Source organism: Heteronotia binoei, chromosome 14 (genome assembly GCF_032191835.1).
Source record: "Heteronotia binoei isolate CCM8104 ecotype False Entrance Well chromosome 14, APGP_CSIRO_Hbin_v1, whole genome shotgun sequence".
NCBI lineage: Eukaryota > Metazoa > Chordata > Lepidosauria > Squamata > Gekkonidae > Heteronotia > Heteronotia binoei.
In genome coordinates, this window is record NC_083236.1 from 61,485,294 (window position 1) to 61,509,732 (window position 24,439).

The window sequence follows — 24,439 nt, forward strand, 5'->3', positions numbered from 1 at the left end:
CCCGAATATAGAAAGTAAACTCCACTTGTGTGTTTACAACGCTGAAATTTAACCGGAGATTTCAAGATTCACATTTTCGAATCAAAATCTGACAGGACAGTTCTCTGATGTTTCCACACGTCGTGGAGTATGGACCACCCTGTTCTAGATGTAGCCCTTGAGCTGTGAGCTCTTCTCATTTCCTGCACATCTGGCGCACAGGTGGGGACCCCAGACTCAATTGGCGTCCTCTGTAATGTGCGAAGAGGCAACGTAAAGACAATTGAGATTGACTCAGTCTGTTTGCATGCCTGCCTAATATCGGTTGCTGCTACTTGTCGAGTACTGTATTTGGCTATGAATTCGGTCCATCCATCATGAATTCTTAGTGCTATCTTGTCCTCTGCTGCCGTGACTCCCAAATATGGATGGGTCTCATAACCCCCTTAATCCATTAATACTCACTGAATGTATACTGGTGGAATGTTCCTCTCGGCAAATCTCCCCCCCCCCCCTTCACCAACTAGGTTTGTGCTGCTGCTTCATGTTTTTGATTTATGAAAATCCAGCAAGTGGATAAGCAGAAGGGTCAATTTACTGGCAAAATACATAAAAGGGAAAAATAAATAGAAGAGTCAAGGGCCGACTTGCTTGCCAAAGACTTGATTTACTGAAGGAGTGAGGTACTGGCTGGTTTCATGCAGGTCTTTCTTTGCTCTGGCCAGGTCTTTGGGGCGTTATCAACAATGCAGGGATATTGGGGTTCCCCGCTGATGCCGAATTGCTTCCCATGAGCAACTACAAGCAATGCATGGAGGTGAATTTCTTCGGTCCCGTTGAAGTGTCCAAGACATTCATGCCTTTAATCCGGAAAGCCAAAGGAAGGATTATTAATATATCGAGCATGGCGGGTGAGTCAAAGAGAGGTGCTCCTGCAGTTCTTAAAGATAATGGTTGTCATTTATGTGTTTCCTGTAGACCTCAGCCATTTTGTCTCCTTGACAGGTAGGGATGCAAGTGAATGTTATGGCCCTGCTCTTTGGTTTAAAGAAAAAAAAAATCCCATTTCTGACTTGTGCAAGTTGAACTGCTATTTTCTCACCATCTTCTGCTTCATGATGATTCCTCCCACCTTCATTTGACACAACAGATACTGTTATTTCCCTGTCAGTGACATATATTGGATAAACATGTGGAGCAGAGGTCCATCAGTAGCTATTAGCCACAGCGTGTTGTTGGAACTCTCTGTCTGGGGCAAGCGATGCTCTGTATTCTTGGTGCTTGGGAGGGACAACAGTGGGAGAGCTTCTAGTGTCCTGGCCCCACTGAGGGACCTCCTGATGGCACCTGGGTTTTTTGGCCACTGTGTGACACATAGTGTTGGACTGGATGGGCCATTGGCCTGATCCAACATGGCTTCTCTTATGTTCTTATATAAGTGATCCATAACATGTAAATAGTGTAAAGTAGACTAAAGTGATGGGGAAGTGGCTGAAAAGGAACATATATGCAGGATCCCACATGACACTGCCTTATGTTGAACCAGACCCTTCCTCTGTCAAGGTCAGTCTCATCTTCTCAGACTGGCAGCAGCTCTCCAAGGTTTCAGAGAGAGATCTTTCACATCACCTCCTGCCTGGTCCTTTTAACTGGAGATGCCAGGGGTTGACTTCTGCATGCCAAGCAGAGGCTCTTCCAGTGTACCATGACCTTTCTCAACATACAGATTGGAGAAACCTAGGGAGGAGGGAGAACATGGAAAAGTTAGAATAACACAACAACCGCAACAAAGAAGAATAGATTGGATTTATGTCCCACCTTTCACTACCTGAAGGAGTCACAGTGCGGCTTACAATCTCCTTTCCCTTCCCCACAACAGATACCCTGTGAGGTAGGTGGAGCTGAGTGAACTCTGACAGAAACTGCTCTTAAGAGGAACAGCTCTGTGAGAACTTGTGATTGACTCAAGGTCACATCAGCAGGCGCATGTGGAGGAGTGGGGAATCAAACCTGATTCTCCCAGAGAAGAGTCCAATAGCAGCATAGAGACCAACAAGATTTTGAGGCTATAAGCTTTTGAGAACCTCCCTTTATCAGATTCAAGTCAGAATGGAGATCTCTGAGTCCTTCTGCCTCAGTCAGAAGGTGGGAGACATGTTGCGAAGAGGGAACTTGTTTCTCTGAAATAGTATGTAATTATTATAACTAATACAACTATTCAATGCCTGTATTACTCATAATTCTATCAATTCCTACAAGCAATAAATTGTGGCCAAAGAATGCAACTTTATTCAGCTTTAACAATGAGTAACAGTAAAAATATCCCTCACCCACCCAGTGAGCTTTATAAGGAGAAAGAAAAGTCTACTTCAGAAGGCTAGCAGTCTGTCCAGGAAAAAGGGCCAGAGTGCAGGGTTTCTCTACAGCTTGCACACAGCTTAGAAGTCTGTCCTCCCTTACCAAGGCCTCTTCTCTCCCCCCCCACTGTCTTCTGTGCTTAAAGCCGTTCTCCCTCTGCCATCTGAAGCTACCATCTTTTGAAGCTGCCCTTGAAGCCACCACTGAAGCCATCTGCCCCTCTCACCAAAGTTGCCTGCTTTTTATCTACCCAGCTCTTTTATCCCAGGTGTTGTTCTGTGTAGTGCTGTATAGGATTTAACCCCCTGATGCCCTGGGACTTCCATTCACGTGGAGAAGGGCTGTATGGCTTATCAGTTATCTCCTCATGTAATTTCCACTACAATGCCTTATTCAAATTTTCAGGTAAAGGGTCTCCATCCATTAAAGAAAACTCTTTAATGAGCTATGGTCTGGAGATTCCCATTAAATAAACTGTAAAACTGCCCTGACCTGGATAGCCCAGACAAGCCTAATCTTTTCAGATCTCGGAAGCTAAGCAGGGTCAATTCTGGCAAGTCCTTGGATGGGAGACCTCCTTGGAATACCAGCAGTCAAGAGGACAGAGGTAGGCTTTATTCAGCCACCTCTCTGAATATCCTCCAGGCCCCCAGTAGGGGGTCAATCACCAGAGGTCACCACAACTTTCAGGCACACTCACACAAATACGCCCCTCCCAAAAATTTTTTTGTAAAACTATTCCAAGTTACCTTAAATCATCTTTCTTTCTTTTTTTCTCCTCGAATTAATCTAATCTTATTTGCTAATTTTTCAAGTTCTGCTATATTCCTTAATTTAGCATGCCATCTATCCTAGGAAATCCGTTTAGATAGAATCTTGACTCTGCATTTGTCATTTCGGCAGAACATGGATCTACAGAATCTTGTTTAGCTATCTAGAACGAACCTGCTCCAATCAAGATATCAGTTTTTTTTCTTGGGACAAAAAGTAACAGCAATGTCAGTCTCAGGGGGAAAATAACAGTTTCAAATGCAGAAAAAATTGGAGTACTGAGCAGTAAGCATCCTGACTACTATTAAAATAACTAGACAAAACCACCACATATGAATAAGCATTCCTAGTTCCTCCAGCAATTTTTAGTGACTATTTTCATTAGGTGGGCTAGTCTAACTTTATTTGAGATATGAAGAAGTAACAAATGAAATAAAAAAGATAATTTTTGGGAAAAAAATGATACTTTAATCATTGCAACTTGAGTAGCCACAACCAGTGTTCCCTCTAAACTGAGTTAGCTTGAGCTAGCTCACAGATTTTTACCCTCCAGCTCACAAATTCTTGTCTTAGCTCAGGAAGGATGACCCCAGAGCACAATAATTTATGCAGTAGCTCACAACTTTAATGCCAGTAGCTCACAAAACAGAATTTTTGCTTACAAGACTCTGCAGCTTAGAGGGAAACAACTGTTTTCTGCTTTGACCAGCTAATCAGATCCGTTTTTATCTGTGTCCACATTGTTTTAGAGTTATATTGATACATTTTGTTTAGGTTTTTTGGGATGGATATTCCAAAGTATCTAAAACATTTATATACAAATAGTATATTAAAAGTATGAGAGGCTTTCAATTGATCTGTAGATGGAATATTACAACATAGCATATTAAATTTTGTAAAATTTTACCCTGAGGCCAGAAATTTGATTGAATTTTAAAATATCTTCCTTTAAAGGTTGTATAGCTACTGTCAAATTTATGAGATATGTATTATATGCATACATCGTTAACAGATATTCTTTTTTTCATGTTTAGTTCCTCTAATTTTTGATTAGATCTTTATTTGCTAAAGTTTCCAAAGCTAAGATGAAGAAGAAGATGAAGAAGATATTGGATTTATATCCCGCCCTCCACTCTGAAGAGTCTCAGAGCGGCTCACAATCCTTTACCTTCCTCTCCCACAACAGTCACCCTGTGAGGTGGGTGGGGCTGGAGAGGGCTCTCACAGCAGCTGCCCTTTCAAGGACAACCTCTGCCAGAGCTATGGCTGACCCAAGGCCATTCCAGCAGCTGTAAGTGGAGTAGTGGGGAATCGAACCCGGTTCTCCCAGATAAGAGTCCGCACACTTCACCACTACACCAAACCGGCTCTGAAAAGCAGAGGGGAGAGTGAGCATCCTTGTTTGGTACCACAATTAATATTTACTAAGCCAGAAACTTACTTATTTTTAAGCTAGCACTGTATGGCAAATAAATAGCCAAAATGGAATTATTAAATTTGTTTTCAAATTAATTTTTAAAAATACCTTTTTAAAAATAATCCCAATTAAACTGAATCAAAGGCTTTATAAAGATCCAAAGCTATTAATGTTAATTCTTTTCTCCCCTCATTTTTGGAGTGAAACAGAAGACTCGCAACCTTCCTAACTGTGTCAACAATTAAACATTTAGGAATAAATCCAGATTGATCTGGCCTTACTAATGTTTGAATGCAAACTCTCAATTTGAAAGCTAATATCTTAGTAAAAAAAAAATAGTCGGTATTCATCAATGAAATTGGGTGATAAGATTCTGTAGATGTGGAATCTTTATTTGATGTAAGTATAAAAATTAATTTAGCTTCCAGCCAAGAAAGAGGCAATGGGATCCTTCGATGATCTCATTAAATAAAGGAAGAAGACTGGGAGGGTGGGAGCAAAATATCTTTATAATGCTTGTAAAACGCTGATGTGAATCCATCTAAACTAAGTGAAGAGCCTGTTTTTAATGAATTAATTGCCACATGAATCTCTTCTAAGGTTATACGGTACTCATATGTAAAGAATCCCTAAACCTAGGGTCCAGCAAGGGAATACCCACCATTGCTTTTTGTTCTCTGTGAAAAGTCATGAAAAACAGGGTTTTAAATAGTTTCCAGTCATTAAAGCCTCTGCTTTCTGCTCCCTGTGGCTTTTTGTGGGGAGCAGAAAGTAGGTGTTTAAACTTAAAATAGCTCAAGAACCTATACGAAACGGGTTGGTTCATGAACCAACCTCCCTGTTTGTATGGGTTCATGGTTCAGTTCATGGTTCAGCGATGAACCACAAAAATGTGTTACAGGACAATCCCTACCCTCATCAGCCAGACACTAGAGACCATTCTAAAGAGCCCTACAATGTTGTATGGCCTTTGGGATAATTCCTTGTTTCCTGGTAGAAGGAAACATCTCCGACTGGTGGGCCCTCTACTTGATCATGGGTCTTGGCTGGTGCTCAACCTTGCTGTTGCTTAACATTTGCCCTGACAGTGCTACCCCTCTGAACTGAAATACTATATTATCATAGAGAGCCAGTTTGGTGTAGTGGTTAAGTGTGCAGACTCTTATCTGGGAGAACCGGGTTTGATTCCCCACTCCTCCACTTGCAGCTGCTGGAATGGCCTTGGATCAAGCAGAGCTATTGCAGGAGTTGTTCTTCAAAGGGCAGCTGCTGTTAGAGCCCTCTCAGCCCCATCCACCTCACAGGGTGTCTGTTGTAGGGGGGTGGGGAGGTAAAGGAGATTGTGACCGCTCTGAGATGTTGAGATTCAGAGTATAGGGCGGGATATAAATCCAATATCATCATCATCATCATCATCATCATCATCTTCTTCTTCTTCTTCTTCTTCTTCTTCTTCTTCTTCTTCTTCTTCTTCTTCTTCTTCTTCTTCTTCTTCTTCTTCTTCTTCTTCTTCTTCTTCTTCTTCTTCTTCTTCTTCTTCTTCACTAGTTTATTACTTATGTTAAAGATCTGACCTGGATGACCCAGGCTAGTCTGATCTTGTCAGATCTTGGAATCTAAGCAGGGTTGATCCTGATTAGTATTTTAGTGGGAGACAATCAAGAAAGCCCAGATTTTATATGTATAAGCAGGCAATAGCAACCCACCTCTGTACCTCTTTTGCCATTAAAACCCTACAAGGTCGCCATAAGCGTGCTACAACTCAGAGAGACTTTATACACAACTATGTAAAAGCAGTTTGGATGGACAAACCGTTAATGAGTTGATTTCTTTGCTGTTCAACTTTCCATTGACTTCGATAAAGAGCAATTGCTATCCTCGCAAATTGCGTCCCTTAAAAACTCGCCCTGTGCCAACTGAGCCTCGGTTCACATCCACACCATGGCCATGCTCTGAGATGCCTAATGTGATGCTTTCTGCATGCATCGTTAACGACCCCACCTCTTTGTAAAGACATTTGTTATAGTGGAAACATGAGTCGGTTTGATCTGCCGTGATTCAGTAAGCGAGGACCTTTGTTCTGATCTGTTGTCAGATAGCCTGGTTTCTTTTCTGACAGCTGGGATTGATGAAGCCAAGGCAATAGCGAACATGTTAAAAAACGTTCCGTCATCTTGTTTCAGCAGCTTTGACCTCTGGTTCCGACATGGCAGGCATCCAGTCACGGAGCTGAATGGCATACGCATTTATCAGTTTCGAGAGGGGGGAGAAAAACGGGTTTGTCAAAAGCGTCTGCAACATTTTGGATTTACTAAAGCGTAGTGGAGAACCAGCTGAGAATCCTGGAATGTAACTAATAGAAATGGAAACAGAAAAAAACATAAACAAGTCAAGAGATGGACTCAATATATTGTTCTGAGTTTCAATGGGCAGGAAATTTGGGTCCATTCAACTTGGAGGGGAGGGACCACAGCTCAGTGGAAGAGCATCTGCTTGGCATGCAGAGGGTCCCAGGTTCAATACCTGGCATCTCCAGTTAGAAGGATCAGGTAGGAGGTGGCATGAAAGACCTCTGGAGAGCTGCTGCCACTCTAAGTAGACAATATGGACCTTGATGGACCAAGGGTCTGATTCAGCATAAGGCACCGTCATGTGTTTTTAGGTGTGTACTCCCTTAAAGGTAAAGGTAGTTCCCTGTCCAAGGACCAGTCGTCTCTGACTCTGGGGTGACGTCACGCCCTTGCTCCTGGCTCCACCCCTAAAGTCTCCTGGCTCCTCCCCCAAAGTCCGCAGATATTTCTTCAGTTGGACTTGGCAACCCTACTTGCCTCCAAAAGGGCTGAGGCGAAAGACAGCAGTATTCAGTTAGGACTGTGTCGGGGTTACTTAATCTAATATCAGCAGATGAACAAGGCAGAATGAATGAATTTAGCCTGCAGGTGAAGAGCGTTCAGCAGTCTGTAAGAGCAAAAGGGGTGTGTTCTCGGTACAAGAGCAGGCCTGTTGTAAGTGCATTCCTATGTTTATTTGTGAAATCTTGGTGGCCTATCTCTGCTGTGCGTGAATGTGAAAACAGACCTACAGGGAGATTGTAAAGATGATTGGAGATAATCATTATCAGCTCATCCTTGACACCAGGGATTTTCTCTGGTGCTTTAAAGGAGGTGGTGGGGAGGCTGCTCTTGAGAGAGAAAAAAACAAAACTCTGGACTCTGTGATTCTAGCCAACTACCGACCAGGGCTGGCTCACCCACTAGACAAATTAGGCATTTGTGCTAGTGGTGCTGGGAGGGGGGTGCCGAATTGGGCTCCCCCGCCTCCTGGTACCCCAGGTAAATGCTCCGCTTGTCTGCCAGCTTGCTGGCTCCCTTTGGCAGCGATAGCAGTGGTGGTGGGGGGCAGACCACCTTTCATGCCCTTCCGGGGGTGTGCTCAGAGGAGCAATAGAAGGCTTCTCCTTACCCATTTGAAGAGGAAGAATTGCGGATTTATACCCCCCCTTCTTTCTGCATCACAGACTCAAAGCGGCTTACAATCTCCCATATCTTCTCCCTCCACAACAGACACCCTGTAAGGTGGGTGGGGCTGAGAGGGCTCTCGCAGCAGCTGCCCTTTCAAGGACAACCTCTGGCAGAGCTATGGCTGACCCAAGGCCATTGCAGCAAGTGCAAGTAGAGGAGTGGGGGGATCGAACCCGGTTCTCCCAGATAAGAGTCCGCACACTTAACTACTACACCAAACTGGCTTTGGACGGGCAGTACCACATTTTCTCTTAAGAGAGTGCTCGGAAGGGAGGGGGGAGCAAAGCCTCGTCAGGCACCAGGCCTCAGATTCGGTGGGAGCTCACAGGAGCACAGCTCCTGAACCTTTCTGAGAGTTCCACCTCCTCCTTCTGAGAGTTTCTCCTCCATTTGAGAGTTCCACCTCCTCCTTCTGAGAGTTCCTCCTCCTCCTTCTGAGAGTTCCTCCTCCTTTTGAGAGTTCCTCCTCCTCCTTCTGAGAGTTCCACCTCCTTGTCCATTGACTAGTAAGTGCAGCTGCATAACATTCCCTGAAAGAGCTCCACCACCTATTTTTCTACAAAACGACCCCTGTCGGCGCTCTCTTGAGAATGCGGGACTGCCCGTTGAAGTAGTGGGCAAGGAGAAGGCTGCTGTTACTCCTCTAAGTGTGCCGGGGGCGGAGCACGGTGCCATATTGCGGTGCTGTGAATAACACAAGAGAGGGAGGGGGCATGGCACAGGTGGGCCTCTCAGGAAGAGAAAAGGGGAGGGGCAGTGGGCTGCAGGGGCATGGCCCCTGGCAAGTCTGCCTGGGGTGTTGCAAACTCTAGGGCTGGCCCTGCTACTGGCCAGTATCCTGGGCAAGGTAGTTGAATGCGTGGCAGCTGAACAGTTCCAGGTTCTTCTGGATGACACCTCTATTCTGGACCCATTCCAATCTAGCTTTCACCTTAACTATGGGATGAAAATGGCACTGGTCAGTCTCACAGATGACCTCCAGAGACACCTGTATTGAGGCAGGTCAGCACTGCTGTTGTTGCTTGACTTAGTGACAGTGTTTGACGTGGTTGATTATGATTTTATGACCCCTCCACCTCGCCGACACGGGAATACAGGGGATAGCCTTGCAATGGCTAATCTTCTTTCTCCATAGTCGGTGGAAAAGAGTAGTGCTGGAGGTAGGGTTGCCAAGTCCAATTTAAGAAATAGCTGGGGACTTTGGGGGTGGAGCCAGGAGACATTAGGGGTGGAGCCAAGATCAAGGCTGTGACAAACGTAATGAACTCCAAAGGGATTTCTGGCCATCACATTTAAAGGGGCAGCACACCCTTTCAATTCCTTCCTTCCATAGGAATTAATGAAGGATAGGGGCACCTTCTTTTGGGGCTCATAGAATTGGACCTCCTGGTCCAATCTTTTTGAAACTTTGTGAGTATTTTGGGAAGAGGCATTAGATGCTGTACTGAAAATTTGGTGCCTCTACCTCAACAAACAGCCCCCCCCAGAGCCCCAGATACCCGTGGATCAATTCTCCATTATTTTCTATGGGAATAAATCTCCATAGGGAATAAGAGTTCCCAGCAGACATTCCCCTCCCCTCCCCCCGTTTTCTGACGACCCTGAAGCGGGGGGAGGGCCTCCAAACCGGGGGATCCCCTGCACCTACCTGGGGATTGGCAACCCTAGCTGGACGAGAGGGTTTTTCCTTGTTACTCCTTGGTATGTGGCATCTCTCAGGGGGCGATCCTCTCCCAATGTGCCCCCTTGCCCCATACCCCAAGGTTTGGGCTGGGTGGTTACCAGTACACTGATGATGTCCAGCTGAATCTGTTGATGGACAAACAAATTCAATCCCTTACACCTGATCCAGAATTCTGGAGGTTGTGGCTGGTTGGAACCGTCTCTCCCAATGTATTCCCCGGAGAGCTTTATACTTCAGTACTACATCACCAGGTAATCCCCGGCCCACAAAGACATCTATTTAACCTCGAGAGAGCCAGAACTTTTTTGAGCTCTGGCTCTGGCCTGGTGGAACATGCTCTCAAGTGAGACCAGGGCCCTATGGGACCTAGTACAATTTCACAGGGCCTGTAAAATGGAGCTGTTCCACCAGGCCTTGGGTTGAGGCAACAGGTGTCTGGCTATATCGGTCTCCCCTGCTCTGACCTGCCTATGCTGTACATTGTACCAGCTACATGATAGGTGATGGAACTTGCCCACCCGCTGATATGCAGGCGTTTGTGTACATTTGCAGTACACCCATGGGACTTCTTGATTCTATTGGTTTCTACCTCGCCATCTTGGTTTATCAAGTAATTTTTATATTTTGATTTTTTTTTAAAATGCAGAACTGTTTTTAGCCATCTTATTAGCCATTGATTACTGTAACCCACGCTGAGCTTGCTTGCAGGGGAGGGTGGGATAGAAAGCTCAAGAAATAAATAAATAAGGAATAATCAACGTGCAGGAAGCACTTTGAACGATCTAAAGCAGTGTACGGATATTTTGTGTTCCCATGAATTATTACTTGGAAGGTGTCACAGCCTAAATGGGTGAGATGCATTAAATCTGTAATATAGAAGTGAAATATTGCTATTTCAAGTGCCCTGTACGAATTATCTCAGTCATGACAGCCCTCTAAAGTCAATTTTACGTTCTCCTGTTGCAGATAGAGGGTGGAGAAATCAATTCATGCTGAAGCGAGATTTGAACTAGCAACTTTCTAGCGCTTACTTGTTCAGTTTCAATATTTCCTGTTTGGTTTCACTTCTTCTTGTGAGAAACGAACCCACCTTTATTTTGCTCAGTGTGATCCTGAGTGTGATCCTGCCGCAAACTGGGTTCAGGTAGCTGGCTCAAGGTTGACTCAGCCTTGCATCCTTCTGAAGTTGGTAAAATGAGGACCCAGCTGGCTGGGGGTAAAGTGTAGATGACTGGGGAAGGCAATGGCAAACCACCCTGTAACAAAAAACATCTGCCCAAAAAATGTGATATGACATCAACCCATGGGTCGGTAACAATTCAGTGCTAGCACAGGGGACCATCTTTACCTTAACACTTTTTTTTTTTTTTGCATGCCATCTTTTCTCCCTGCTTCCTTGGTTCCAAATATTTCCCAATTTAAATGAGTGCATAATTTTGGCATCACCTGCAGGCAAGTAGCATTTTAAAAGTGTGAATGAAATGAAAGGCAACAATGAAAGCTGCACAGATCTAATAGCAACAATTAGGTGTTCCAGTGGTCTAGATGGTTGATTTATGGATGTTCCCATCGTATAATGTTTTCAACAAGGTTTTATAGTTGCTGAGTGCAATCTCATTATGCTGCATTCTCACATGCGTACAGATTTCTCTAATTAAAATCTCTAACTTAATGAAAGAAAATTTAGATTTGATTCAGACCTGTAATGGCTGATAAATCAAGACAGGCCACTGACAAGGTAACAATAGTACCATCCTAAGTAGAGTTCTTCGTTTCTAAGACAGGAATCTACTGTTATCCAACTTTTATCTAATGTTGCTTGTTTGGGGCTCTCGCATTGGGAAAACTGGGGAGTCCAGAGTTGTCAATAATGCTTCCATAATCCCATAGCCCTCCAAATACCGACTGTTGTGGCACACTCCATTTCTGAATTACATTTATTCTTGCAGTCCAAAAACAATAAGAAACAAGTGAATACCACAAGACTCATGACGGGGGGATCCTAACTCCCACCAACACCACCACTCTGTGAGGTAGCAGCCCCACCCCCAGCTTCAGTAATTTAGACTGATTCCTCACTAGCAGTCGCTCCACCCCTGAACTTCTGCTTTCCCCGGCTCAAGCGATCAATTCCCCACCAGTTGCTGCACAGGCACATTTTGACCCACGACTCCCTCAAATTTCCCTTGCAGCTTCCAGATCTTTAAAAAACAACATGAGGATTACAAGAAGACAGGTGGCTAGGTTCTGTTCCCAGGTTTATAAAGAATGCAAAAAGCAAGACAAATAGACCAAACTGTATGGAGCAGAGGTCCATCAGTGGCTATTAGCCACAGTGTGTGTGTGTGTGTGTATAATTTTTGCATCACTGTGGGTGAATCAGTTCTGAAGACAGTCCAGCAGTTCAGCTACCTGGGGTGCATCATCTCCTCAGATGCCAAGATCAACAAGGAGATTGACAACAGGCTGGCAAAGGCAAACCGTGCATTTGGCCGACTGCACAAAAGAGTGTGGAGCAACAAGCATCTGAAAAAAGGCACAAAGATCAATGTTTACAAAGCGGTTGTGATGACAACCCTCATCTACGGCTCCGAATCGTGGGTTTTATACCGTCATCACCTGCGACTCCTTGAGCGCTTTCATCAGCGCTGCCTTCGCACCATCCTCAACATCCACTGGAGTGACTTTGTGACCAACACTGAAGTCCTCAAGAGGGCGGAGGTTACAAGCATCAAGGCACTGCTGTTGAAGACGCAGCTGCGCTGGGCAGGTCATATTTCTAGGATGGAAAACCACCGCCTTCCCAAGATTGCTCTGTATGGCGAACTTTCCACCGGCCATCGAAATAGAGGTACAAGGACTCCTTGAAGAAATCCCTTGGCACCTGTCACATCAACCATCACCAGTGGTCTGACCTAGCCTCAGATCGCAAAGCATGGAGGCACACCATCCACCAGGCTGTCTCTTCCTTTAAGAACGCATGCATAGCTGGTCTTGAGGACAAAAGGAGATTGAGGAAGAATCGTACTGCTACAGCACCAACCCCAAATCAGACTTTTCCCTGCAGCCACTGTGGCCGGATCTGCCTGTCCCGCATTGTCAGCCACCAGCGAGCCTGCAGCAGACGTGGACTACTGCACCCTTCTTAAATCTTCATTCGCGAAGTCAAGCCGAGAGAGATTTTTTTTTTTTTGGCCACTGTGCAACACAGAGTGTTGGACTGGATGGGCCATTGGCCTGATCCAACATGGCTTCTCTTATGTTCTTCTGTGACTGAGAGTGTTGGACTGGATGGGCCATTGGCCTGATCCAACATGGCTTCTCTTATGTTCTTCTGTGACACAGAGTGTTGGACTGGATGGGTCATTGGCCTGATCCAACATGGCTTCTCTTATGTTCTTATGTGACACAGAGTGTTAGACTGGATGGGCCATTGGCCTGATCCAACATGGCTTCTCTTATGTTCTTCTGTGACATAGAGTGTTGGACTGGATGGGCCATTGGCCTGATCCAACATGGCTTCTCTTATGTTCTTATGTGACACAGAGTGTTAGACTGGATGGGCCATTGGCCTGATCCAACATGGCTTCTCTTATGTTCTTATGTGACACAGAGTGTTGTACTGGATGGGCCATTGGCCTGATCTAACATGGCTTCTCTTATGTTCTTCTGTGACACAGAGTGTTGGACTGGATGGGTCATTGGCCTGATCCAACATGGCTTCTCTTATGTTCTTATGTGACACAGAGTGTTGTACTGGATGGGCCATTGGCCTGATCTAACATGGCTTCTCTTATGTTCTTCTGTGACACAGAGTGTTGGACTGGATGGGTCATTGGCCTGATCCAACATGGCTTCTCTTATGTTCTTATGTGACACAGAGTGTTAGACTGGATGGGCCATTGGTCTGATCCAACATGGCTTCTCTTATGTTCTTATGTGGCACAGAGTGTTAGACTGGATGGGCCATTGGCCTGATCCAACATGGCTTCTCTTATGTGACACAGAGTGTTGGACTGGATGGGCCATTGGCCTGATCTTATGTTCTTATGTAAATCTTTTAACAAATTTTAAAATGACTTTTAAAAATAGTTTAAAGGGTTAAATAATAATCTTTTAAATTCTTCTTTTTTACTGTTATAACCCTCAACTAATTAAATTTTAACACGCAGATTTTTTGTGTGATATATATATCCTGTTCCATACATAGGGCCAGCTTGACAGACACAAATTAGGAATTTCAATGCATGGATGAGTTGATGGTGTAGGGAGGAAGGGTTTAAATTTCTTAGGCACTGGGATGCTTTTTGGAAGAAGCAGGAACTTGTCCCAAGAAGAAATCAGGCTTCCGGCGTTTAAAATCAAAAAGGTGGCGGAGGAGTTTTTAAAACTAAATCCTGGGGGAAACATCTCTGGTTTGGGATAGCTCATCTCTAAGAAAGGAGGAGGTAGCAGTTACTCTTCAAGAGGAAAATGGAGCAGAATTGGCCAATGAGAATTGGCCAACAATTTGGACTGCCTGACAAGGTCCAGACAAAGTCTAGACAAAGTCTAGAGGCCATAGGAGGAAGGTTGTAGGCCTAATGTATCTGGAGAATTGTTGTGTATTGATTATTTTAACTGCTGGTTTGTTATGTCGGTTAGTTGACCTTGAAGTATACTTCTTTGCCTTCCAGGGCCCTGATGCCTACATTCCGATTGGCCATTCTTTTAGAACTGGCCAATCAAGATATGAGGCATTTCTCTCAGGAAATGCAAATGAAGGATCCTGGAGAGACCAATAGGGTGGATTGCTGCTCACATAAGGGGGCGTGTTTAACTCAGGCCAAATGGATATAAGGAGTGGGGTGGCCTGTTTGTGTTCAGTTCTGCTCTTGTTCAATAAATGTTCTTGCTTACCTCAAGCTGGCCGAACTCACTATATAATTGGAATTATAGCTGTTTATATCAAATGCTAGACATGTCTGACGTAGAATGGGAGGACTGTAATGTGTAGTGTTCGAAGAGAACATAGACGTGGGCATTTCAGAAACTTTGTGGGATGAGGATAACCAGCGGGATACAGTGATTGTTGGATATAAATTATATTGGAAGGACAAGGGGGAAAGGGTCAGGGCTGGAGTGGCTCTGTATGTCAGAGAGAGTATACAGTACAATAAAAATGAGAATCTAAGAGCCATAGTTTTGTTTACAGGAATGCTATGGCTGGAGCCATTCAAACCATTGTTTTCTGCTCCCCCCAAAAAGCCACGGGGAGCAGAAAGCAGGAGCGCTTAAACTTTAAGTGGCTCACAAACCGATACGAGCCAGTTCAGTTCGTGAACTGTTGTAATGGTTCCTTGTTCTGTCTGTGGTTCAGCAACGAACCACAAACCAAACTGCAAAAATGTGGTTTGTGCCCATCCCTACTGCCAAATGTTGGCTGAGTGTTGGCAATTTTTTTTTGCTTTTTAAAAAAAACACACACACAAAAAAACTAGCAAACAGTCCAAACCGCCCCCCCCCCCACATTGCCTTGTATTTAATCTTGGCACCATCTTCAATGATGCTATATCCCAAGGGGCCTAGCCTTTTCAAGCCGGTGAGCACCTTTGGAATTCGGACACAGGGAAGTGTCCGAATATCCAAGTGTCACGACCCAATATTTGACATCCATTCAATGGCTGCTGCATATTATTGTATGTTTTTATGAAATGTTGTTAGCCGCCCTGAGCCTGCCGAGGTGGGGAGGGCGGGATACAAATAAAATTTATTATTATTATATTAATTCGAGCCAGCCACAAAACGGCTGCTGCGGCAGGTGGAACCAGAGGCATAGAGGAAGCCCAAATGCAGGGGAGAAGAGAATTAATTGCAGAATACACTGGGAAGTGGGAGCAGGAGAGAATAAAACCAATATTGTGATGGCGACTACTGCTGACACAGTGTTATTTTAATCCACACAGCCGGTCCTACCTCTAGTGGACAATCGGAAACCCTGCTGGACCAGAGCCTCTATCTAACCCCCACATGTTTTCTAACACTTCGGGCACACCAGGAAAGGCATGAGCCGGTGCTATGGCATTCGTGGGTGCCAATTTAGGGACCCCTACCATTCTCCTGTTTGGTGTAGTGGTTAAGTGTGCAGACTCTTATCTGAGAGAACCGGGTTTGATTCCCCACTCCTCCACTTGCAGCTCCTGGAATGGCCTTGGGTCAGCCATAGTTCTGGCAGAGATTGTCCTTGAAAGGGCAGCTGCTGTGAGAGCCCTCTCAGCCCCACCCACCTCACAGGGTTTCAGGTACCTTGAGAGCATAAGAACAAGTCTTTCGACCACGAGCCCTGTTAAGAACTCTTCAAAAAAAGATCAGCAATAGATAGGGCTGCCAATCTTCAGGTAGTACAAACACAAGCACAAGCCAAAGGTTATAGTGACAAATGACTAATATTTGTATACATTTACAATGCAATAAAGAGAACAGGTCCCGTAATGAAAAACACCAAAAAGTATCAATTGGCTGAGAGCCAATTTGGTGTAGTGGTTAAGCGTGCAGACTCTTATCTGGGAGAACCGGGTTTGATTCCCCACTCCTCCACTTGCACCTACTGGAATGGCCTTGGGTCACCCATCGCTCTGGTAGAGCTGTCCTTGAAAGGGCAGCTTCTGTCAGAGCTCTCTCAGCCCCACCCACCTCACAGGGTGTCTGTTGTGGGGGGAGAAGATATAGGAGATTATGAGCCGCTCTGAGACTCTGAGATTCAGAGTGGAGGGTGGGATATAAATCCAATATCTTCTTCCTCCTCCTCCTTAAACCACCAGCCTGGCAAGACGAAGGAGTCCAAAGCTTAATTGTGTCCCTCTTGCTCCCCCAGGAGGTATCCCGATGCTGAGGTTTGCAGCTTATGGAGCATCCAAAGCAGCCCTCTCTATGTTCACCGGAGTGATAAGGCAGGAGCTTTCCAAATGGGGTGTCAAAGTAGCTGCTGTTCATCCGTCGGGCTTCCGAACATGTAAGTCCTTGACATTTCATATTGTTCTGTAACACCTGTGGTGGGGTGAAACTCCTTCGAGACCAATGTTCTCCAGCAGAAATTGCAAATGGCCCGCAGCGATACCCGTAGGGATGCTCAGAAATGACTTTGGCTGGTTAGGATTCCAGGTGGAGTTTTGTCTTCGCCGTAAAATGTGTCGGATGACATTTATAGAAGCTCGTCAGTCATCCTTGACAGGGGCCTTAATTTCTCCTTCCATTCGTCTTCTGGGCCCCGAGAGTTTGTTTTCTTCTTGTAAATACCAGTAGCTGGAGGTGGAGGATTCCCTTGAGAGGTGAAGACAACGTCCTCAAAATTATGAGATGCTGTTTGGGAAACTGATTGACGTGATCTCTTTCAATCTCTGATGACTTTCTGTCATCACAGGCTAAATGGAATGTGTATAAGGGGATGCAATTGCTGGATTCATCTTGTGTGTGTGGCATATTATTATTATTGTTATTATTATGAATTGTCACCGTCCAATATTTGACTGTTGGATGATTTTCTGCAGTTCGAGATCTATCCCAGTTCTTGGGAATTGCAGATAGATCTTCTCAGGATTCTTGCTGTTCCAAGCAACACTGCCCTCTGAAGCTGGGCTGGTGTGATTTGCTCAATGCCCAAAATATCCAAGTGTTTCTTGAGACTTCTTGGGACTGCTCCAAGGAATCCAATGACAACTGGCACAATGGTCACCTTCTTCTCCTATAGATGTTCTAACTCTATTCATAGGTCTTAGTCTTTCACGATCTTCCCCTGTTCTTTCTTTTCTATTCCGCTGTCCCCTGGGATTGCAGTGTCCATTATTATCATTTTGTCCCATGTTATGCTTTTGGAAGTAATTGCCTTGCTGTGGCCGATTGGTACCTGTGGGCAATTGGCACACCTGTATGTGTGACTGTGCATTCAGGTGACTTCTTTAATAATGTGTGTATTTGGTCTAAGTGCATGCACGTACACATCAGACAGCACAGATGGAAAACGGGACCCAGGATTTTTCATTGTGAATCTGATCTTAGGCGTAGCGCAGAAGGTCAAGTTTATATTAGCATGTCGAAGTCAGCGGTAATCAGTTTGTTTCCCCCCAGTGGATTAGCTCCCAGCTGAACTAGTGATGTGAGTGGCTGAGTGTCTACACATATTCCAAAAACACATGGCCCCATATCAGTATGAAATAAATTTTTAAAAAGGAATCTAGGGTATACTGGATTTACATTTGAGAGGTGTGATATCATTTATAAGAGCCAGGGCTTTTTTTGTAGCGGGAACTCCTTTGCATATTAGGCCACATCCCCCTGACACAGCCAATCCTCCAACAGCTTACAGGGCTCTTATTACAGGGCCTGCTGTAAGCTCTTGGAGGATTGGCTGCATCAGGGGTGTGTGGCCCAATATGCAAAGGAGTTCCTGCAGCAAAAAAAAAGCTCTGATAAGAACAGATGTAAATTCACTGAGGAAGAACTTCCAGTGGTCTCCCTTTCAGATCATACACACTTAGTTTGAGAGCTGTAATTACAGTGGCAGCAACTCAGTGGTAGAGCATGAGCTTTGCATGCAGAAGGCCATGGGTTCAATCCCCAGCATCTCCAGTTTAAAGGATCAGGTTGGAAGTGATGTGAAAAACCACGATCAGAAGCTCTGAAGACCTGCTGCTTGCCTTAGTGGGCAATATCAGTGGTCAGATTGGATATTCATGACCTGATTTGAATTGCCTGCGCTTGCCCAGTCTCACCATATCTCAGAAGCTAAGCTGGGTTGGCCCTGGTTAGTGCTTGGATGAGAGACCACCAAGGAAGTCCAGGGTTGTTATTGCAGAGGCAGTCAATGGCAATTCACCTCTGTATTCTTTCTTAACAGACAGCTTTAAAAGGGGATTAGATAGATTCATGGAGGATAGGTCTATCAGTGGCCACTCCATGTTCAGAGGCAGTCAACTTCTGAATCCCGGTACCAGAAGGCAACAGTTGGGGGAAGGCCTCAGCCTCTGTGCCCTGTTGTTGGCCCTCCGGAGGAACTGGCTGGCCACTGTGTGAGACAGGATAGATTAATGGAGGATAAGTCTCTCAAAGGCTACTAGCCATGGTGGCTGAGGGGAACCTCCACATTCAGAGGCACTAATCCTCTGAATCCCAGAGCCAGGAGGCAACATCATAGGAAGGCCTTGGCCTCTGTGCCCTGTTGTTGGCCCTCCAGAGGAACTGGCTGGCCACTGTGTGAGACAGGATGCTGGACTAGATGGACCACTGGGCTGATCCAGCAGGGCTCTACTGGTGTTCTTAGGAAGGCCTCAGCCTCTTTGCCCTGTTGTTGGCCCTCCAGAGGAACTGGTTGGCCACTGTGTGAGACAAGATGTTGGACTAGATGGAACACTGGTCTGATGAAGCAGGGAGGTTCTTATGAAGGCCTCAGCCTCTGTGCCCTGTTATTAGCTGTCCATAGGAGCTGGCTGGCCGCTGTATGAGACAGGATGCTGGGCTAGATAGGCCCCTGGTATGATCCAGCAGGGCTCTTATGATGTTCTTATAAAAGCTTTGGCCACATGCCTCATTGTTGGCTGTTCAATGGAACTGGTTGGCCACCATGTAAGACAGAATGCAGAATTAGATTGACCACTGGCCTGATCTAGCAGAGCTCTTCTTATTTTCAACCCACTACCTGGAGAAAATGTTATCCAAAAATTCTATCTCTCCTTTCTGTCATATTCTCTTATCCCGTATTCAGGGCTTTTTTGTAGTAGCAGGAACTCATTTGCATAACACACCCCTCTTATGTAGCCAATCCTCCAAGACCTTACAGTAGGTCCTGAAATAAGAGCCCTGTAAGCTCTTGGAGGATTGGCTACATCAGTGGGGTGTGGCCTAATATGCAAACAAGTTCCTGCTAAAAAGAAAGCCCTGCCCGTATTTAACTTTGCTAGAATGGAATGGAATATAAAATAAAGGAGCCCAACAAAGCAGGAGTCAAGTTGCACCTTTAAGACCGACAAGGTTTTATTCAGAATGCAAGCTTCCATGTGGTAGAAGCACACTTCATCAGTGTGCTTCTAGCACACAAAAGCTTACATTCTGAATAAAACTTTGTTGGCCTTAAAGGTGCAACTTGACTCCTGCTTTGTTTTACTGCTTCAGGCCAACACGACTGCCCACCTGGATCGATCATAAAGGAGTCCAGACATTCATAAATTGTATAATATTTTTCCAGCTATCCAGGGAACACCTGAGCAGTGGAACAAGTTAGAACAGAATCTTCTTGAGAAGCTCACACCAGAGGTGAAGGAAGATTACGGCGAAGAGTACCTCCTTGCGCTGAAGAACATGCTGTCCAGACTACCGAATCTCTCTAAACCTGATTTGTCACCTGTCCTCTCAGATGTTTTACATGCGTTACTGGCAAAAAGCCCCCATGGGTTATACACGCCTGGCAAGAATGCTTATAAATACCTCTTCATCTTCCACTTTTTCCCACTCTGGTTTTATGACCGTTGCATGAGCAACATTGGAAGGGTTCAGGTTACACCGAAGGCTCTCAGAGCCACAGAGACAAAGGAGAAAAAATCATAGGATTCCGAGGAGACGTGGCATCTTTCTCAAAATCAAGAGAAGACACATTCAGCCAATGGAAGTCAAGGGGAGGAAGAGGATCTTGACTTTTTAAGTGCACTCCACTGTTTATTTAAAACATAATAGATACAATAGCTAGAGATGTTAAGGCTCAGGGGAAAGGGGGGGTGGAATTCAGGTGGAAAATGTGTGTTGGGGGGAATTTGGTTTCTTTTCTGAGGCCTTCCAATGGAAAAAAATGGAAATTTGAGGGAATACTGAAAAAAACCCTCATACAAAATAATTTGTCTTTTAGAATGAACGAAATGGTCTTAAAGAATATTATTAAAGAATGACTGAAACCAGGGGTGGAATTCTAGCAGGAGCTCCTTTGCCTATTAGGCCACACACCCCTGATGTAGCCAATCCTCCTAGAGCTTACAAAAAAGAGCCTTGTAAGCTCTTGGAGGATTGGCTGCATCAGAGGTGTGTGGCCTAATGGGCAAAGGAGCCCCTGCTAGAATTCCACCCGTGAACGAAATGCTTTTAAATACAAGGTGAGCATGCTGTACATATAAACAGTTATTAAATAAAAGATGTGTTTCTATTTCTGCATCTAGAAGGATATCTGACCTTTACAAGGGCTACCATTGCTTCTGCGGTTCCTTTGACGTGACTTTTCTCTTGTGGTTGACCTTTTCAACTCTCCCTCAGACTACCGTGAGACACATACCTACAGACTGGGTGCCAAGTAGTTGACTGTCTTACCTTGCTTGAAGGGGGTGAAGATCAGAAGGAGGTGGGCAGAAAAACCAGAGGGTTTTTTCCCGCACTCTCTTTAGAGTTAGTCTTTAAAATGTTCTGAATTAATAATCGTGTCTGTATCCAGAATTTTTTTTTTTTTAATTTCTTGCATGTCCACCACATAGGGCAAAAACGTTCCTTCGTGCTGCTCACAATTGCAGCGTAAACTACAAGGGTCTTTATACATTTTAGCCAGTTTCTCTGGAGACATAGACCAGCCATGCATCATCTTATAAAAGATCAAAGTGGGCAGCCGTGTTGGTCTGAAGCAATAGAATAAAGTTCAAGTCTAGGATAACCTTGAAGACCAGCAATGTTTTATCCAAGTTATGAGCACATTAATACAACTTTGTTGGTCTCAAAGGTGCCACTGGACTCTATTTTATAAACATTCTTGGCATCTTGACATCTATGGGTACCACATATGGGACCCCTGGCACTGGGAAACAGCATTAAAATCAGGAGTGGAATTCTAGCAGGAGCTCCTTTGCATATTAGGCCACACACCCCTGATGCAGCCAGTCCTCCAAGAGCTTAGAAGGCTCTTTTTGTAAGCTCCAGGAGGATTGGCTACATCAGGGGTGTGTGGCCTTTAACAGCATTAAAATCAGGAGTGGAATTCTAGCAGGAGCTCCTTTGCATATTAGGCCACACACCCCTGATGTAGCCAATCCTCCAAGAGCTTAGAAGGCTCTTTTTGTAAACTCCAGGAAGATTGGCTACATCAGGGGTGTGTGGCCTTTAACAGCATTAAAATCAGGAGTGGAATTCTAGCAGGAGCTCCTTTGCATATTAGGCCACACACCCCTGATGTAGCCAATCCTCCAAGAGCTTAGAAGGCTCTTTTTGTAAACTCCAGGAAGATTGGCTACATCAGGGGTGTGTGGCCTTTAACAGCATTAAAATCAGGAGTGGAATTCTAGCAGGAGCTCCTTTGCATATTAGGCCACACACCCCTGATGTAGTCAATCCTCCAAGAGCTTAGAAGGCTCTTTTTGTAAGCAAAGAAGCTCCAGCTAGAATTCCACCCCTGTTAAAATCAACCCGTTTCACTGCCAGTCCCTTGGATTACGGCTAGTGCTAAGTCAAATGCTTCACTGTATCTTGTGATCATTTCTTTCCACACCAGATTCCCCTCCCTTTTTCAATCCATTAGGCACAGTGTCGAGGGCCCACAATACTTTTAGAGGGCCACAAAAAAAATTAATTTCATTTTAAAGCAGAAGACAATAAGCTTTTAGGACTGAAGAAAATGTTTTGATTTTTCCCCCTCACATCAATAAGAATATTAAAATATTAGGGTCCACAAAAAATCTACTGCATTTTGCCTAGAATTGACATTGACATTTTTTAAAGTTATATTAAAAATATTTTTTTTTCATATGGATATTATAATAGTGGGAGGGGCCCAAGAAGGCACAGTGGGAAGGGTTCTAGAGTTCTGGTTCTACTGGTGGACCTCCTGATAGCACCTGGCCACTGTGTGACACAGAGTGTTGGACTTGATGGGCCATTGGCCTGATCCAACATGGCTTCTCTTATGTTCTTATGCCTGGGGAAGTGATGCTCTGTATTCTTGGTGCTTGGGGGGGGCAACAGTGGGAGGGCGTCTAGTGTCCTGGCCCCACTGGTGGACCTCCTGAGGGCACCTGGTTTTTTTGGCCACTGTGTGACACAGAGTGTTGGACTGGATGGGCCATTGGCCTGATCCAACATGGCTTCTCTTATGTTCTTCTGTGACACAGAGTGTTGGACTGGGTGGGCCATTGGCCTGATCCAACATGGCTTCTCTTATGTTCTTCTGTGACACAGAGTGTTGGACTGGATGGGCCATTGGCCTGATCCAACATGGGTTCTCTTATCTTGTTATGCCTGGGGAAGTGATGTTCAGAATTCTTGGTGCCTGGGAGCAACAGTGGGAGAGCTTCTGGAGTTCTGGCCCCACTGGTGAATTTCCTGATGGCACCTGGGTTTGGGCCACTGTGTGACCCAGAGTGTTGGATTGGACAGGTCATTTGCCTGATCCCATGTTCTCTTATGTTCTTATGACTTCTCTTGGCTTCTCTTATGATCTTATGACTATAGACAGGTTCGTGAGGGAATGTTTTTCAAGTAGACATCAACACAGATCCCAGGTTTGTTTTGCTGTGCTGAAGGAGAGAAATTTAACCACTGTATTTATGTCATTGTGACTTATCAGTACTTTGTCCAGGTCACGGTAACCCAAGTTAATGATTCGAGAGATTGCTTTGCATGCCAGGTGGCACTTATGTAAGAGCTTCCTGAAATTTGACCGCTTTCACACCCTTATCTAGGTTTGTGCCATTGACACTGTTGCCAAGCGATGGCGGCCTCTCTAGGAACATTCAGCAAGAGAAGGAAGTTCACATCAGACTTTAGAACTTGACAAAAACATTTCGAATGGTCAGGACTTGGTTGACAGCCAAAAGAAGCGTGGTGTCAGGTGTGTAAGTGAGCTGACATTCAAGAGCATGTTGTGAAATGTTCGGTTTCTACAAGGAAGTTTACATAGTGCATAGCCTTGTGGACAAAATAATATAACCAGGGGTGGAATTCTTGCAGGAACTCCTTTGCATATTAGGCCACACACTCCTGATGTAGCCAAGCCTCCAAGAGATTGCATGGCTCTTTTTTGTAAGCTCTTGGAGGATTGGCTACATCAAGGGTGTGTGGCCTAATATGCAAAGGAGCTCCTGCTAGAATTTCACCCCTGAATATAACAAAAATTGAAATACATGACAAAATGAAACATTCAGAAGTTTAGGGAAAAGTGAGTATTGAACACATAATTTAAAATATTGACTTAAAGCAGGGCTTTTTTGTAGCAGGAACTCCTTTGAATATTAGGCCACACCTCCCTGATGTAGCCAATCCTCCAAGAGCTTACAGGGCTCTTAGTACAGGACCTACTGTAAGCTCCAGGAGGATTGGCTACATCAGAGGGGTGCGGCCTAATATGCAAAGATGTTCCTGCTACAAAAAAAATCCCAGGATTAAAATAAAATAGCCACTGTGTATTTAACAAGACCCAGAATGAATGGCAGTAGCTCGAATTTTTAGTGCAGCTGAGATATATGGCAACTGCCAGAGAGATGTGATTTTTCATTTCTTTTTTTTTTTTTGCGTAATAGTTTTTCATTTTATTTGTATCAGTGACAATAACAATAATACACCCACTTCATCAACTTATACTCACATAGTATATACACATAGTGTTTACATAAATAGAGTTGATTAAACTTCCTTGAGGAGGGTGTCAGCGGCTTCTATCTTAACTTAGATACAGAAAATATTTAACTTTGAATCATTACATTACATAACTTTTTATCT

The 24,439-nt window shown here is 44.7% G+C and overlaps 1 protein-coding gene across 1 annotated transcript in view; it reads left to right on the forward strand.

Annotated features, from left to right (window-relative positions):
• The window catches only part of HSD17B2 (hydroxysteroid 17-beta dehydrogenase 2), a 62,961-nt gene extending 42,656 nt beyond the window's left edge, over window positions 1-20,305 (forward strand). The window contains exons 3-5 of the mRNA XM_060253741.1: window positions 705-890; window positions 16,584-16,721; window positions 19,947-20,305. Of these exons, the coding sequence (XP_060109724.1) occupies window positions 705-890; window positions 16,584-16,721; window positions 19,947-20,305 (683 nt within the window). The remainder of the gene's footprint in view (window positions 1-704; window positions 891-16,583; window positions 16,722-19,946) is intronic.
• The last annotated feature ends 4,134 nt before the right edge of the window (window positions 20,306-24,439 follow it).